Source organism: Oculina patagonica, chromosome 10, assembly GCF_052425735.1.
Source record: "Oculina patagonica isolate OP01 chromosome 10, crgOcupat, whole genome shotgun sequence".
NCBI classification, from domain to species: domain Eukaryota; kingdom Metazoa; phylum Cnidaria; class Anthozoa; order Scleractinia; family Oculinidae; genus Oculina; species Oculina patagonica.
Window position 1 is genome coordinate 14,413,948 of NC_135767.1, and position 14,994 is coordinate 14,428,941.

The 14,994-nt window shown below is 39.2% G+C and overlaps 2 protein-coding genes across 2 annotated transcripts in view; one reads left to right on the forward strand and one right to left on the reverse strand.

Annotated features, from left to right (window-relative positions):
* LOC144629101 (transmembrane protein 121B-like) overlaps positions 1-14,994 on the reverse strand; it is a 272,095-nt gene that overhangs the window by 152,360 nt on the left and 104,741 nt on the right. The window lies entirely within an intron of this gene.
* On the forward strand, positions 6,563-10,440 carry LOC144628724 (melanocortin receptor 5-like). Its single transcript, XM_078486851.1, has 3 exons — positions 6,563-6,874; positions 8,523-8,941; positions 10,266-10,440. Exons 1-3 carry the CDS (start codon positions 6,563-6,565, stop codon positions 10,438-10,440), a joined length of 906 nt encoding a protein of 301 aa, XP_078342977.1.

Consider the following 14,994-nt stretch of genomic DNA (forward strand, 5'->3'; position numbering starts at 1 on the left):
AATATATTTTATGAATAAAGCAAAATAATAATATATAATGTTAATAATTAGTATTAACGTTCAAGAACTGTGACATGACCACCAAATTGAGTAAAACAAAAATATAACCACTTAAAACAGTGAAGAAACATTTCACTAACACGGCAACTACAAAAGAAGGTACAGATGGACAAAACAAATGAAGCAGATAAACAGGGATTGCGATATGGATTTATGAAAAACTGTAGGCTAAACAGGTTTAAAAGTTAATCTCGTTTGATTACAAATTTTAAATAAAAGGCCTGGGAGCCATATTTGTTTGTGACGAAGCTATGGTATTGTTATTTAGATCCACGGAAGTAATTTCTTCTATAAAATTACTTTTTTTAGCGGGTATTTGGCAAGACGTAATAAAATAGACTAAACGCAGCCGTGAGGTTAAAAAAATAGTAGTTGGAAATATTATTTAATGAGTGTAAGCATCTCAGTATTGTTGATTTGGTTTATGTATTTTTAACAGTGTCTGATGAGATTTCCAGAAAATCAGGCTTATTTGAAAACAAAAGAATACGATAATCAATAATTTTATGGTAACCTCTGTTGCTAAGAAACCAGTAAAAAATTAAACTATAGTCAGATTGTCAAAAATCACAGATGGCTTCCGAGCGAATTTTTAATTTCAAAGCCACAAGCCAGACACTAAATACACACATCGAGCCCAAAGCTTCTTTATACAATGAGCTCGAGCATAAGCATCAGTATTGATGTTTTGGTTTATGTATTTTTAACACAATGAAGATACAACCTTCCAAGATAAGGATGCATTATATATCAGTTCGTATCTGAATTGAATTCTATTGAAACATTCAAAGAAAACTATGTTAGGCTGAAATTATTAAACTTGCTAGACCAACAGCGACGGTCTGTTAACGTTTGGATAGCGTTGATTGGTGAAATATATTTTTCACAGGTGGCACGACAAAATCGAAACGCTTCTGGCATCCATACTTCGTACCAGGACATTTCCACTTTAAAAGAAATTACGCCTTTTCTAATTAAAAACAGCGGAAACTTTTTTTTCATGAAGAAATAATGGGAAAGACAGAGGAAAAGAATTGAGCTTCAAGATAATTATTATAATCACGGGGTATTCATTATAACATTTTAAATTATGAAGAAATTGAACTAATTAAAACTTGAACGGAAGCATTTCAATTCAATGTGTATTCAGATTTAACAAGATTTAATTGCGCACTGTTTGACAACAGTTTTCAGCCACATATTGCCAAGCTGAAAAGTGATCTGTTACATTACAGATACTGATCTAAAGTTTTTCATTGATTACTGGTCCGCGATAATACAAAACTGGTAAGTATTGGAGTTTCTTCTTGAAACGGTACGGCCCAGAGCATGGTGATTTCAAATAACAACACTTACAGTGGTTTGTTGCCTTTAATTTGATATAAGTTAGAGCTATAATTTTTTGCAATCAGATTACTGAAACCATCTCTTGTCCTAGCTTGAGATGAACAAAAAACTATTTCCCATAAAATTTAACTTTATTTTTGCCGAACATGAGTAGCAGCATCTTCAATAAGCGTGAAATGCGAGATGCCCGTTTGATGATCAGGTGTTTCTTAGAGATCGACGCTCGCAGACTGGCTGAAGGGAAATACAAAGTCTGTTCATAAAATAGAATTGCCTTTGGATTGAAATAAAAAGAACACGGCGCAATGATAATTTGTTTGGTCCTTGAAGCCATACACTACAAAATGTTCTCCATCTTGGATTTCACAATTTTCAAATATGTCACAAAAACTTTGAAATTGGTTTTTAAAATAGTAAAGACCACCCTTGATGCTTTTGTCATTTCCTCACGTGTTATTATAATAAAAAGCATGGCGTGAGTGAAAAAATCGCGAAAGAGACGCAAAAAGTGAACAAACACGTTTGCGGGAACATTTTTACTATTTCCCATGAGTCGCGCCAAACACAGAATAGTTCGATGCAATTAGTCCATTTTTTTTTCTACGTTGTACATTATGAAAAGAAATATTTATCAGCTTCTATCGCTTTAATATAAGGAGAAGCCACGAGCCAAGCGGCCCACACTGCCGGAGCTTATCCCTAATAGTCATTAGATTAAGGGACGGACCATTATTTTCCTGGAGGGGGAGGGGGATGAAAAATTTCCCTCTGTAAACTTTTTTTTTTCATTTTATGAACCTCTGTAAACATTTTTTTTTTCGAACAATTGCGACAATGTTTTTATACATATCATGTTTGCAAGCAATCTATTTTGTCTTTTTAGGCCCTGCAAGCAATTTTTTCAATATTTTCATACCCCCCTCCAGGAAAATAATGGTCGGTCCCTAATGGAAAAAATCAAGCAGCCTATATTTGTCACAACAGGTGATACATCAATTTTCTAATGCAGTAGGAATGTCCCCTGTTTACTTAACTAAAACCACAGGGGGCCCAGACAAACTGTTTGTTTATGGACTGTGCACATTTACATTTTTATAGAGAATGTATGGAATTTACCGAATGGTTTGTAGAATTGCGTGTAATGGCGCAAAACATGAACAAATTTGTGCTGAATAAATGTAAAGTTTTCCTACCTTTTGTGTCGTGTTGTTTTTTCGGCTCGAAATGGCGAATTTGAGTCGATTGAAGGATATTTTGCTTTCGCTGTTTACTATACATCTAATTATATGGAAAGGGTGGAAACTCCAACAGCTCCAAAGTAGAACACTTCCAGCGCCGAGCCGATTTTCGTCCTGATAATCCCATCGCACAGCTTTCAAACTAAGCACCAGAAAAGAGGAATGCTTGACGAATCTTCTCGTATCATTTGTTCGAAAATTTATCCAAACGGTCAGGAACAAGCCCTCAAACGAAATCGGGTATCCAAAATTTTTTAGCCGTCCGAATGCGTAGCACCAATTTGTTGTGCCGAAGGGAAACGCTATTCCCCAGCCTCTTTGTGATTGGATACAATTGAACAATGGTCGTTCAAGATTTTGTTTCGTGGATAGGGAGGCAAAGGCAAAACAAATACTCAGTAGTATAGGGAGTGATGTCAATGGTGCTACACAACCTTAGGACCCTCGCGCAAAATAATGGCAATTACGACGGCGATGCCGAAAGCGACGCATTATCATTTAAATATGCGTCGTTGTAACTTGTATGCGGCAAAGTGATTATGAAATATTCTAATGACTTAAGAAACGAGAAAGTATCCGTACATCAAGTCGGTATGAGCTGTCATTTTTAAAGCAAGCTAGCTTCAAATAAAAGACAGCGTTCATTTTTCAACAAAAAAATATTTTACAGTCATAGCGAAAAAAATATCAGACTTGAATCATCTCACCTAGTTGTTTTACAGAGGTTGCAAAATAATACACCAACGTGGGAAACTCTCGTGCAAAACCCGTTGTTGTGATTTGCAATTCTTATGTAAAGGTAAAAATTATTGGGAAAACCCCGCGAACTCCATCACACGACTTTCGTAGCCGTAGAAAATGTAGGTCATCACAATTTTACGGAAAAGAAAAAAAAAAAAAAAAAACTTTCGCCAATTCGGAGTTTCAGTTCCAGCGGGGTTTTCCCGATATGTTGCTCATCAATACAAGAGAGACGTTAGAAAACAAAAAGCTAAATAAATAAATAAATAAATAAATAAATAAGCATAACAAACGGCTCTGCACGAGAGTTTCCCACGTTGGTGTATTATTTTGCAACCTCTGTAAAACAACTAGGTGAGATGATTCAAGTCTGATATTTTTTTCGCTATGACTGTAAAATATTTTTTTGTTGAAAAATGAACGCTGTCTTTTATTTGAAGCTAGCTTGCTTTAAAAATGACAGCTCATACCGACTTGATGTACGGATACTTTCTCGTTTCTTAAGTCATTAGAATATTTCATAATCACTTTGCCGCATACAAGTTACAACGACGCATATTTAAATGATAATGCGTCGCTTTCGGCATCGCCGTCGTAATTGCCATTATTTTGCGCGAGGGTCCTAAGGTTGTGTAGCACCATTGACATCACTCCCTATACTACTGAGTATTTGTTTTGCCTTTGCCTCCCTATCCACGAAACAAAATCTTGAACGACCATTGTTCAATTGTATCCAATCACAAAGAGGCTGGGGAATAGCGTTTCCCTTCGGCACAACAAATTGGTGCTACGCATTCGGACGGCTAAAAAATTTTGGATACCCGATTTCGTTTGAGGGCTTGTTCCTGACCGTTTGGATAAATTTTCGATCAAATGATACGAGAAGATTCGTCAAGCATTCCTCTTTTCTGGTGCTTAGTTTGAAAGCTGTGCGATGGGATTATCAGGACGAAAATCGGCTCGGCGCTGGAAGTGTTCTACTTTGGAGCTGTTGGAGTTTCCACCCTTTCCATATAATTAGATGTATAGTAAACAGCGAAAGCAAAATATCCTTCAATCGACTCAAATTCGCCATTTCGAGCCGAAAAAACAACACGACACAAAAGGTAGGAAAACTTTACATTTATTCAGCACAAATTTGTTCATGTTTTGCGCCATTACACGCAATTCTACAAACCATTCGGTAAATTCCATACATTCTCTATAAAAATGTAAATGTGCACAGTCCATAAACAAACAGTTTGTCTGGGCGCCCTGTGCTAAAACGTTAGTCTTTTTGCGCCTCAACTTAATTCAAAATAAACAGTTCTAACACAAGCGCTTTCAAAGTATTAGCGAACTAGAATTAAAATAAAATCACTTATCTTTTTTGACATTTTTTGTTAAAATTTTGTCCAGGCTTTGTTGAAAGATACTGTTTTAGGTTGTTTTACTTTTATTTAATTTTTTATTTAACAGAACCTTCTCCGGAATGTATGGCAAATTTTAAAAAAATTAATTTTCTATCTTCATTTTGTATTGCAAATTGTCATGTGAATTACAAAAAATGGTGTATTGACATGATCCAAAAGTGAGAACGCACCAGCAATTAGCGGACAATAAAGTTGACATTTTATTTTTGAGTTAAGTTAATTAAAGAACTGAACAAAAACCTTTGGCGAAGCTGTATGATAACAATAGTAACTAAAAAAGTTTTAGTTTAGCCCAAAAGGTCTCTGTACAGGGAGATATTGTTGAAAGATTTTAGATATTGTCCAGTTTTAAAATAAGAAATCGCCTAGAATTTTCATTTCAATTTGCTTGGTAAATAACGTTGATCCATTTCGTAGAGAGTTGTTTTATTTATTTGGCAGAGCTTTTCGGCAGCTGCAACAAGTCGTTTGCTATCCATAATTGCTGCTCTTAGCCTCGAAACAGCTCTCTTTCCCTCTTAACTGCGACTCACGTTTTGTCAGACGAGTTCAGGACTTGAAAGCGCAATTTCAGGTAACAATTCGACTGGTTTCCAGTAGTAGTTGTACATGGGTAACTTTTTAGTTTTTGTGAAATCTCGTTGTGCTGCTTTATTTCAAAATTGTTAACTTGGTAAAACTGAGGATAAAGAATAATATAAGAACGCGGTGTTTCAAAGCAGATCAAGATTGTACGGATGTCACTGTCGAGTCAAAAGAAGTTAAAAATCAGGCGTTCTTCGCACTACAGACCGGGGGGGGGGGGGGGGAGGGTGGGCGTAAAGTGCCCGCGCTGACTTTGAACGCTTATAACTTTTTCAAGATTCATCCAAACACTACCAACTTTGCGAGTTTATCTGAAATTTATCTGGAAATAATTTGGTAGGATAGGTTGTTGTTACAGGAATTTACGTTATTAAGACCGGGCTTTTTTGCTTGAAAAGGAAATTACAAAATTCTATCTGCAGCGAATAAATAGTGTTCATTTAGGAGTGTTAAAATTAATTGTGCTGTTATTAAACTGAGCTGGCAGTTTGGAATATACCTAAAATTCAACAGAGCGGGTTTTGCTCGACGAAGACAAACTTAGTCTCACTTCGTCGCCTCAGTGGATTCTTCTATAAGTTTCTGTAATTCCTCTTCATCTAGCTGTAAAGACTTATAAATTGTTTCTCCGTTTAGTCCTTCGACCATTTTGTCGTTATAAAGCTCAAAAACTGTTTGCAATTGCAGATGGAAGCGTCTCGACTTAAATTTAACGGAACTTGAAGTGCTGCCAGCCAGCTAGAGAACGGTGCGAACAGTTGAATGGTTTTCAGTTTTGATTGGCTGGCTTCGTTATTTTCTTGTTTCTGATTGGTCCGCGGCAGCGGGCTAAAATATTTTAACCCGCTGAATTCTCCATTTTAGCACGCAAAAAACGCTTCAATGCCCGATGAAATGATTATAATACTACACTCGAATAAGGTTATTGATAAGTTAAACTGAACGCATATGAATATCGATTATGATTTCTGAAGTGTAGTATGAACTGTGTAACAGGGGCTTTCTCTCCGTAAGGCCCACATAATTATTAATTACTGAGCCAAATAAACATCAATTGACTGAATTTCCCTTCTTTTTTCAGGAAACAGATCGATCTGATACGGTGCTGTCCGACACAGGCCGTGGACGTTTTAGGACATTCGCTGTTCACATAACTGCTAAGGAAAAAATAATTAAAAGATGGGCTTAACTGATTGCTCTCCAGATCTATTCGAAACACATCAAAATATCATTATATCGTCATTAAATATTCCTCTGTCCATCACAGCATTTCTGGGAAATGCTCTCATCATTTTTGCACTTCAAAAGCCATCTTCCCTTCACCCGCCATCAAAACTTTTGTTAGGATGCCTTGCAAGTACCGATCTCTGTGTGGGTCTCATCACACAGCCTCTCTTCGTTACCTATTTGATGTCTCCATCGAAACATTGTTATTTTCAAGTCATCTTAACTGTCATAGGCGCAACTTTGAGCGCAATTTCTTTATTAAGAGTGACTTTTACGAACGGCCGAGCAAGATTTTGATTTCCTGGCAGAAATTGGAAAATCGATTTTTCTTCATTTTTTGCTCATTATTAGCTGTAAGGTAGATAAGAAACCTGATGTAGTTTGTTTCCCCTAGAGGTCTTCTAATTTTAAGAAAACAAAGAAAATCGATTTCGGTGGTCGAAGTCACAAATTTCCTATCTTTTAAACCCGAAATTAGCTATTATGAACACTACTCGCGTTCGCTTACAAAACCGCGCAGAGAAATTTGGTCACTTCCTATCAACATAAAAACTCTCTTTCTTTCGCTAGAATATAATTTCAGGGCTTTAGCGCAACTCTTCCAACTGAAAAAAATGAACTGACGAGGAATGCTTTTTACGATAACAAAAATTTGAATGAAATAGTAATTTTCAACGGCAGTATTTAGCATGTGGTATAACATTAATTTTTTTCAATTCTTGCTCAAACGTGCATACAGATATTCTTATTAAACATACCTGAGAATTGGGTCGGGTTATTGGAAAGATTCTCACTTAGAGGGCATCAAACTTCGGCAAATTTTCACAGCATGACCGTAAACTGTGTAAATACTTCTAATTGCCAAACGCCACGATAATGAATGTTTTAACCCCAAATGCTCGTCTTTCCTTCTTCTTGCCGAATGTTCCATTGCAAAATTACCTTTTCAACGAAAGAGTGAGATAAAAAAGCCAACCTGGGTCAATTAAGGTCCATTTTGATCGCAAAACCTCTTCGCCATTTTGCAACAATATTAGATTTGTGACTTACGTGACATAATACACGTGACATGAAACACGATATGGTGACGTAAGTGAGTCTGCGCAGTAAGAGCTCTGGGGTCGAGAATGTCACGGAGTTAAAATAACGCAAAACAATTCTCCAGCACCGCCAACGCAGTTTGAGGAAGCAAATTGATCGTTCTGGAGTTCTGTACACACTTTCGTCAAGAAAGAACCACGATAAAGGAAAATTGCTAAGGATGAAGATGCAAAAGGAATTTCGCGCTTAACGGTTGCTTTGTTGTATTTTGGAGCCAAGAAATGTTTAACTGTCAGTTAGGCTATTTTGATCGATATCACAACATTTTGTGGGACTACGATGCATTGGTAAATATGCTGCCTTCAACAACCCGAGCCAATTCTCAGGTATGTCTTAGATAAACATTTACATGTGTGTTTAAACGACAATTGAGAACATTTGGAGTTATACCACATATTAAATAATTCCGTTGAAAACTGCCGTTTAATTCGACCTTCTAGTATCGTGAAAAGTATTCCCCACCTTTTTAATTATTTCAGTTCGAAGAGTTTTGCTTAAGCCCTGAAATTATATTTTAGCGAATGGAAAAGAGTGTCTCTGTTGATAGAAAGCATCCAAAGTTCTCAATGTGGCTTTGTTTGTGAACGCGACGAAAGTTAACGATAGCGAATTTCGGGTTGAAAATTGTGTCACTTTGAGGCTCCGATCACGAAAACTGACTTTGGTTTTTTTTTTCTCGAAATTAGAAGACTTCTGGGGGGAACAAAATACATCAGGTTTCTTATCTACCTAAAAGCTATTAATGAGCAAAAAAATGAAGGAATTTGATTTTTCAATTTTCTGCCAGTGCAAGCGCGGTTTTTATTTAAAGTCCTTCTTAACACTGACTACAATTAGTGTGGACAGGCTTCTCGCCCTGACTTTGGGGCTAAGGTACAGACACGTGGTAACTTTGGGAAGAGTACGGGTCCTTGTTGTTTGTGTTAGTCTTTTCAGTACAGTAAATGGGGTGATACCGTATTACAACTTCTTTCGTATCTATGGAATCTTCGCTTGCATAGAGGCGATGTTTTGTATAGCAACCTCAAGCTTTTGTTACACGAAAATATATCTCAAGCTGCGCCATCACCAAGCTGAAGTTCAAGACCATGTTCACCAAGGACAACCGAACGGAGGAGGAGGAATTTCCCTAAATATAGCACGATACAAAAAGACAGTGTCCAGTGCACTGTGGGTGCAGATTACTCTAGTCGTTTGCTATCTTCCATATGCTATAGCTTCTGCTATACGGTCTATCACTGAGCAGTCCCGCACCGGTTCAAAGCGTCTCTCTGATTGGCTGATTCACGAGAACAATAGAAAATTATTTATTATAATAAATACTTTATATGTTTTGTGGTGATTTCTTTCACCGTTAGTAGTTCCTCTAATTTACATCCCATCTAAGGAACATTTCTGGCTTATCATAGGTATTTTTTAATAGCAACAGCAAACATGGGAAAGCATAGATAAGCACGGCTATGACCGGAGCCGGCCATTTCTGGCCGAACCGGCCGAACCGGCCGAACCGGCCGTACCGGCTGTACCGGCCGTACCAGCGGTACCGACTGTACCGACTGTACCGGCTGTACCGACTGTACCGGCCGTACCGGCTGTACCGGCTGTACCGGGAGTACCGAGTGTACCGAGTGTACCGAGTGTACCGAGCGTACCGAGCGTACCGAGTGTACCGAGTGTACCGAGTGTACCGGGTGTACCAGGTGTACCGAGTGTACCGAGCGTACCGAGTGTACCGGGTGTACCGAGTATACCGGGTGTACCGAGTGTACCGGCTGTACCGGCTGTACCGGCTGTACCGGCTGTACCGGCTGTACCGGCTGTACCGGCTGTACCGGCTGTACCGAGTGTACCGGCTGAACCGGCTGTACCGGGTGTACCGAGTGTACCGGCTGTACCGGCTGTACCGAATGTACCGAGTGTACCGAGTGTACCGGCTGTACCGGCTGTACCGGCTGTACCGTACGCCTGGTACGCCCGGTACACTCGGTACACCCGGTACACTCGGTACGCCCGGTACACTCGGTACACTCGATCGGTACACTCGGTACACTCGGTGCGCTGGGTACACCCGGTACGCCTGGTACGCCCGGTACACTCGGTACACCCGGTACACTCGGTACGCCCGGTACACTCGGTACACTCGATCGGTACACTCGGTACACTCGGTACACTTGGTACATCCGGTACACTCGGTACGCCCGGTACACTCGGTACGCCCGGTACGCTCGGTACACCCGGCCGTACCGACTGTACCGGCCATACCGACTGTACTAGGTGTACCGAGTGTACCGGGCGTACCGAGTGTACCGACTGTACCGGCCGTACCGACTGTACCGGGTGTACCATAAACAACGCGATATAACTCAAACAGTTCCAACACAATAACAAGAAAACGTCGAACAGACGAACATAGCTAAATGACACCAACCGTTTCACCGACCAACTTTGGCTTCACAACCAAAGCTCGCGTGTGATTGGTCCGGTACGTCTCGGTACAGAATTTATAAAATCAGCCAAAATCAGCCAATCAGAGAGCCGCTTTGAATCGGTGCAGGACAACTGCTATCACTGGATCACATACGCAATCTCTTGACCTCACTTGGGCTGCGACAAGTTCATTCGTCCTCTTAAACTCATCTCTAAACCCATTTCTGTACTGTTGGAAGATGAGAGAAGTAAGACAAGCAGTAAAGGACACGGTCAAACAGTTTTGGTGTTTCTCGAGTTAACTGCCTTCTAGACCAGGCCATTAATTTTATTATTAAGTAACAAACTTCTTTCACTAATTTATTTACTTATTTATTTTTTGCTCTATTGCGGTAACCACAATCTTGTTCCCAGATCTCTTATGGTAACCAAGCAAACTTGACACAAGAATTTTCAATAACATAACCATTGCTATTTAGGACTCTTCGCTTGCAAAAAACATACAGTAAATATTTTCCATACCATAAAATCCAATACATGTTGTCGTTGTATTTCGTACTTCTCTAAATTTGGCAGAATTCCGAAAAGTACTCTCCCAGACCTTTTCAGTTACGGAAGACGTAGTACCACTACTGCTGAAACGATTTGCTTTAAGTCCCAACTATAGGCCTACTCTGGGACTCAAAGTCGCCGAAACTTTGGGCGATTTAAGGCGACTTTAGGCGATTTTAGCTTATTTTGTCCAAAATAACGGGCGATTTAAGGCAATTTTGAGCGACTTTAGGAAATTTTAGGTGACCTTTAGGCAATTTTAGGTGACCGACCTAAGTACAGTTGTGGTTTACATGTACGTGGGAATCATCATGGTACACCATAAAACATAGACTGTCCACAGCCTCTCGATTTTTCAACGCAAAAAAGCAAACAAAGCGAGCGCGCGGGGGGGGGGGGGGGGGAGGGGGGCGGGAAGCGAGCAAAAGAAAAAATAGAGAGGCTGTAGACATCTTTGAATAAAAGTGGAAGTATTAGACTCCTTCCCTTGTCATCGCCTTGTAATTTACAACTCCACCTCTTGACCTTTCAATTAAATCGGGCCAATTAAATTTGAGTGGTAAAGTGTCATTTTACAATACAACTACACGTGTGGTGACAACAACACGTGAGTTTTTATTTCGGTGTTGAGGATGTCGTCTGAGACGACCTTTTCAACCCCCCAAAAACCTGCAGAAAGAGGCAGAAAGCCGAAATCAAGCGGTCCCTCCGATTTTTGCAGAATACGCGGGTGCTCATTCCCGATTCGCTTGGGGAACTTCGGCAAGACATCGTACATCTCTACGGAAAATTTATTTGTCGAGCCAAAACGCGAAAGTGTTTTACGGCGAAAGTTGGCAGACGTCTTGGTCGATTTTGGAATTGCAGTGCAAGAAGACGAATTTCGTTCTAGTAGAGTGTGTTCATCTTGTGCATCTGAAGCTAAGCTTGACTTGCAGCAAGCAATGTTGAATTTATAAAGAAATCTCTAGCGCGTAGAATCTCCTACAACAAGGCAAGTTGATCGTGACGAGCGATTCAAAAGAATGTCACGTTCGCCTCACACGTCTTCGGCGAGGCACAAGTTATGCCGGCCAAGTGATTCGCCAAAAGTTATGCCGCAAAAGTAATGCCGGCCAAATAATTTAATTTGATCATTCATCATAATGCTTTTTAGCGGCGAAACAACAAGAACAACAACATTCCCATCTTCTTGCAGTTGTTTCGCCGTAGCATACAGCTGGTAGTTAAGGCTTTTCCCGAAGCCAGTCGGTAAAATTCCAGCTACGTCCTTCGAACAAAGAAGGTGGCGAACAGCCTCTTTCTGCTCGTCTTTGAGCGACGAAACGTTTGAAAATTTCTCCAACGAGCATTCCAATAATCGATCCATCGCAAATCACAGCATGTCAACAATGATGATAAACTCGAGCAAACCGCAAGACGCCGCCTGCAAGCAATCATGATCGGACGTTGTCAAGGCGATGACACTTTTGCCGCCCTTCAACCAATGGGAATTTTCCGTTTCTGGAGAAACGGGAAATTCAATATTTCCAAAGATGTCTACAGCCCCTCTATTTTTTTCGCTCCCCGCCCCCCACCCCCTTGCTTCTTCCGTTTTGCGCTGACGTCCAGTTCTCTCGCCGTTCTCACCGCGCGCTCATCGATCGAAAAAACACGAAAAAATAGAGGGCTGTGGACAGTCTACATAAAACATTGTTACAGAAAATATCTATACTATCTACAAAACAACTTAGAGCGACTTAGGGTGACTTTAGGCGACTTTGGGCGACTTTAGGTGACTTTAGACGACTTTGGGCGATTTTGGGTCCAAGAGTAGGCCTAACTATGTAGGCTGCCTGGTAAAGTCTAACAGATCAGTAATTGTCGCCGGTTGAAAGTGATAAATTACGAGAAAACAGTTTTGTAGATGTATAAATGTACATCGATTGTACCAAATACTCCTCGTACGATTTGAATTCGCCTTTAATACACTTGTGTAAAACTTTACGATTCACTAGGGCATGTAAAAAGAAGAAAACGTAGAATAAATAAACTAGAACTTGAAACTTAACTATAAGACGGAATACAACAATTGAACAAGAATCGAGAAAATACAAGGAAAAAACGAATACTTACAAGATTGTACGGCAACGTACCCGGATAAAACGAAAACTAATTTACAAGCAAAGCATGCGAGATTTTATACTGACTGAAAACAAACAATAGCGCTAACGAAGTTACGAAAATTAACAATAAACGATTACATAATACTACGCCGAGAAACTAACTTGCAGAGAAATACATAATAATGAGCAACGCTAACAAAGAAACCAAAAAACCGAACAAAAATACTGACGAGAATTACAAACTAATTACAGCGCAAACACGCAAAAACGAAAAAATTAAACGCTCGTGGCTACATCGATATTCTGTGTTCACGAATCCCAACAAAGAACCAAATGATCATTTAAACAACTTACTCAAGTTATGAAGAATTTTTAATACTCCAAGCCGATGTACATTAGTTAAATAAATAAGTAACATTTATTTACATATGATTATTATAAAATGAGTAATACATTATTTTAATTCAATTACTAGAGGATAATCTGTTTACAGTAGTGATATACCGTAAAATACCGGTTATAAGCCCCCCCCCCCCCGATTATAAGCCCCCCGGTTATAGGCCCATCTACCTTGAACCAAAAAAATGCATCCGGTTATAAGCACCCCCCCCCCCCCGGATATAAGCCCCCTTCTGCTAAATGACGGTACTGAACAGGGCTAAATGTTGCTTTATTATGTGTTTTTAACCTAAAAACGTATTTCGATCAACACTCCCGTGGCTCGTTTCGAAAAGATTTTTTTTATTCCGCTTATAAGCCCACCCAAAACCTCTTACGAAGTTGTATAAGCCCAGGGCTTATAACCGGAATTATACGGTATATCGATAAACTCGAGAAGAATGTACATCTAAATAATGGCAGAACTTGAAGTATGGCCATTCTTTTCATAGTCGTCGACATTTTCGCTAAATTGATGTGAGTGGTGTTCATTTCTTTCGATCTTTCTTGTACTTTAACAGCTTAGAAAAAGAAAGTACAATATCACTTTGTTTAAAGGGACTGTGTTATGGCTGAGTTAATTTTATTTATTTAGTTTTGCCAAATGTTTGCAAAGAAATTACTTCTATGGATCTAAATGACAAAACCATAGCTTCATTACAACCAAATGTATCTCCCAGGCGTTATAATTTAAAGTTACAAGCAAACGAGATTAACTTTCAAAACTGTTCAGCCCAACAGTATTTCAAAAACCCACATCGCAATCCCTTTCAATCTTCTTCACTTTTGGCCATCTGTGCCTTCTTTTGTATTTGCTGTGTTACTAAAGTGTTCCTTCACTGTTGTAAGTATAGTTATCATAATACTTCACCGGATTTGATGGCCTTTTCTCCTGCTTAAATTTGGCTAAAATCCGTGACACAGCTGGAAAGCGATGCAATATCTGAGCAACTGACACATCTATCAATTTAATCTCGAACGTTCAAGAAAATGGACAAATTGCGAGATTTCAAAGTCTAATGCGTTGCACATTACTTTACTTTTTCTTTTAGGTTTTATTGAAGACGCATTTTTTTTGAGGAGGCTTTTTTTAACGTTTTTGAATCTATTGCTGTTAGTTTGCTTATATCATAGTTTTATTCAATTTTTAGGAACTTGTGTTAACAAGCTTATTTAATAGGTAAATAAATTAGATAGTTTGTGTGTTGTTTTTATTTAATTTTAACTTAGGCCCGGTTCAGACGCCGATCATTCATGAGCCGAACCTAATTCCTTGAATTAAGTACATGAAAAGATCGGCGTCTGAATCAAATTAGAACGGCTATTTCAATTTGGAACGGCTCACCCGTCCTTCCCGCCTGGCTTGGCCCAGAATTTCGCCTGAGTGGAACGCCTTTGGAACGGCTTTGATTCTGACGCCGTACTTTTCATGTGCCGATCCTAATTCATTAATTATTATAACGTATTTTGACTGGTTTTATTGGAACTGTATTAGGAACGGCCTCGGAACGGCCAAAAAGTACAGCGTCTGAATCAAGAGGCGTACTTTTGTCAATTTGGATCAGTCCAAATTCGAATTGAGTTCGGCTCATGAAAAGCACGGCGTCTGAACCGGGCCTTACTGTAATGCACAGGCGGTCTTATATATCCATGAAGCCTGCGATATTAAATATAAAGGCATAAAGTTCAATGCCTTCTTCTTTCACATGGCTTTTTGAGATTAATATAAAGTTCAGTAAAAAAAAATAATAATAAGTGAAT

Bases quoted from the DNA above. Each gene is read 5' to 3' on its own strand.
- LOC144628724 (XM_078486851.1), top strand. From the start codon at position 6,563: ATGGGCTTAACTGATTGCTCTCCAGATCTATTCGAAACACATCAAAAT. The intron at 6,875-8,522 runs GTGACTTTTACG...TTTTATTTAAAG, and splicing joins GCGCAATTTCTTTATTAAGA to TCCTTCTTAACACTGACTAC. The intron at 8,942-10,265 runs GTCTATCACTGA...GAATCGGTGCAG, and splicing joins GCTATAGCTTCTGCTATACG to GACAACTGCTATCACTGGAT.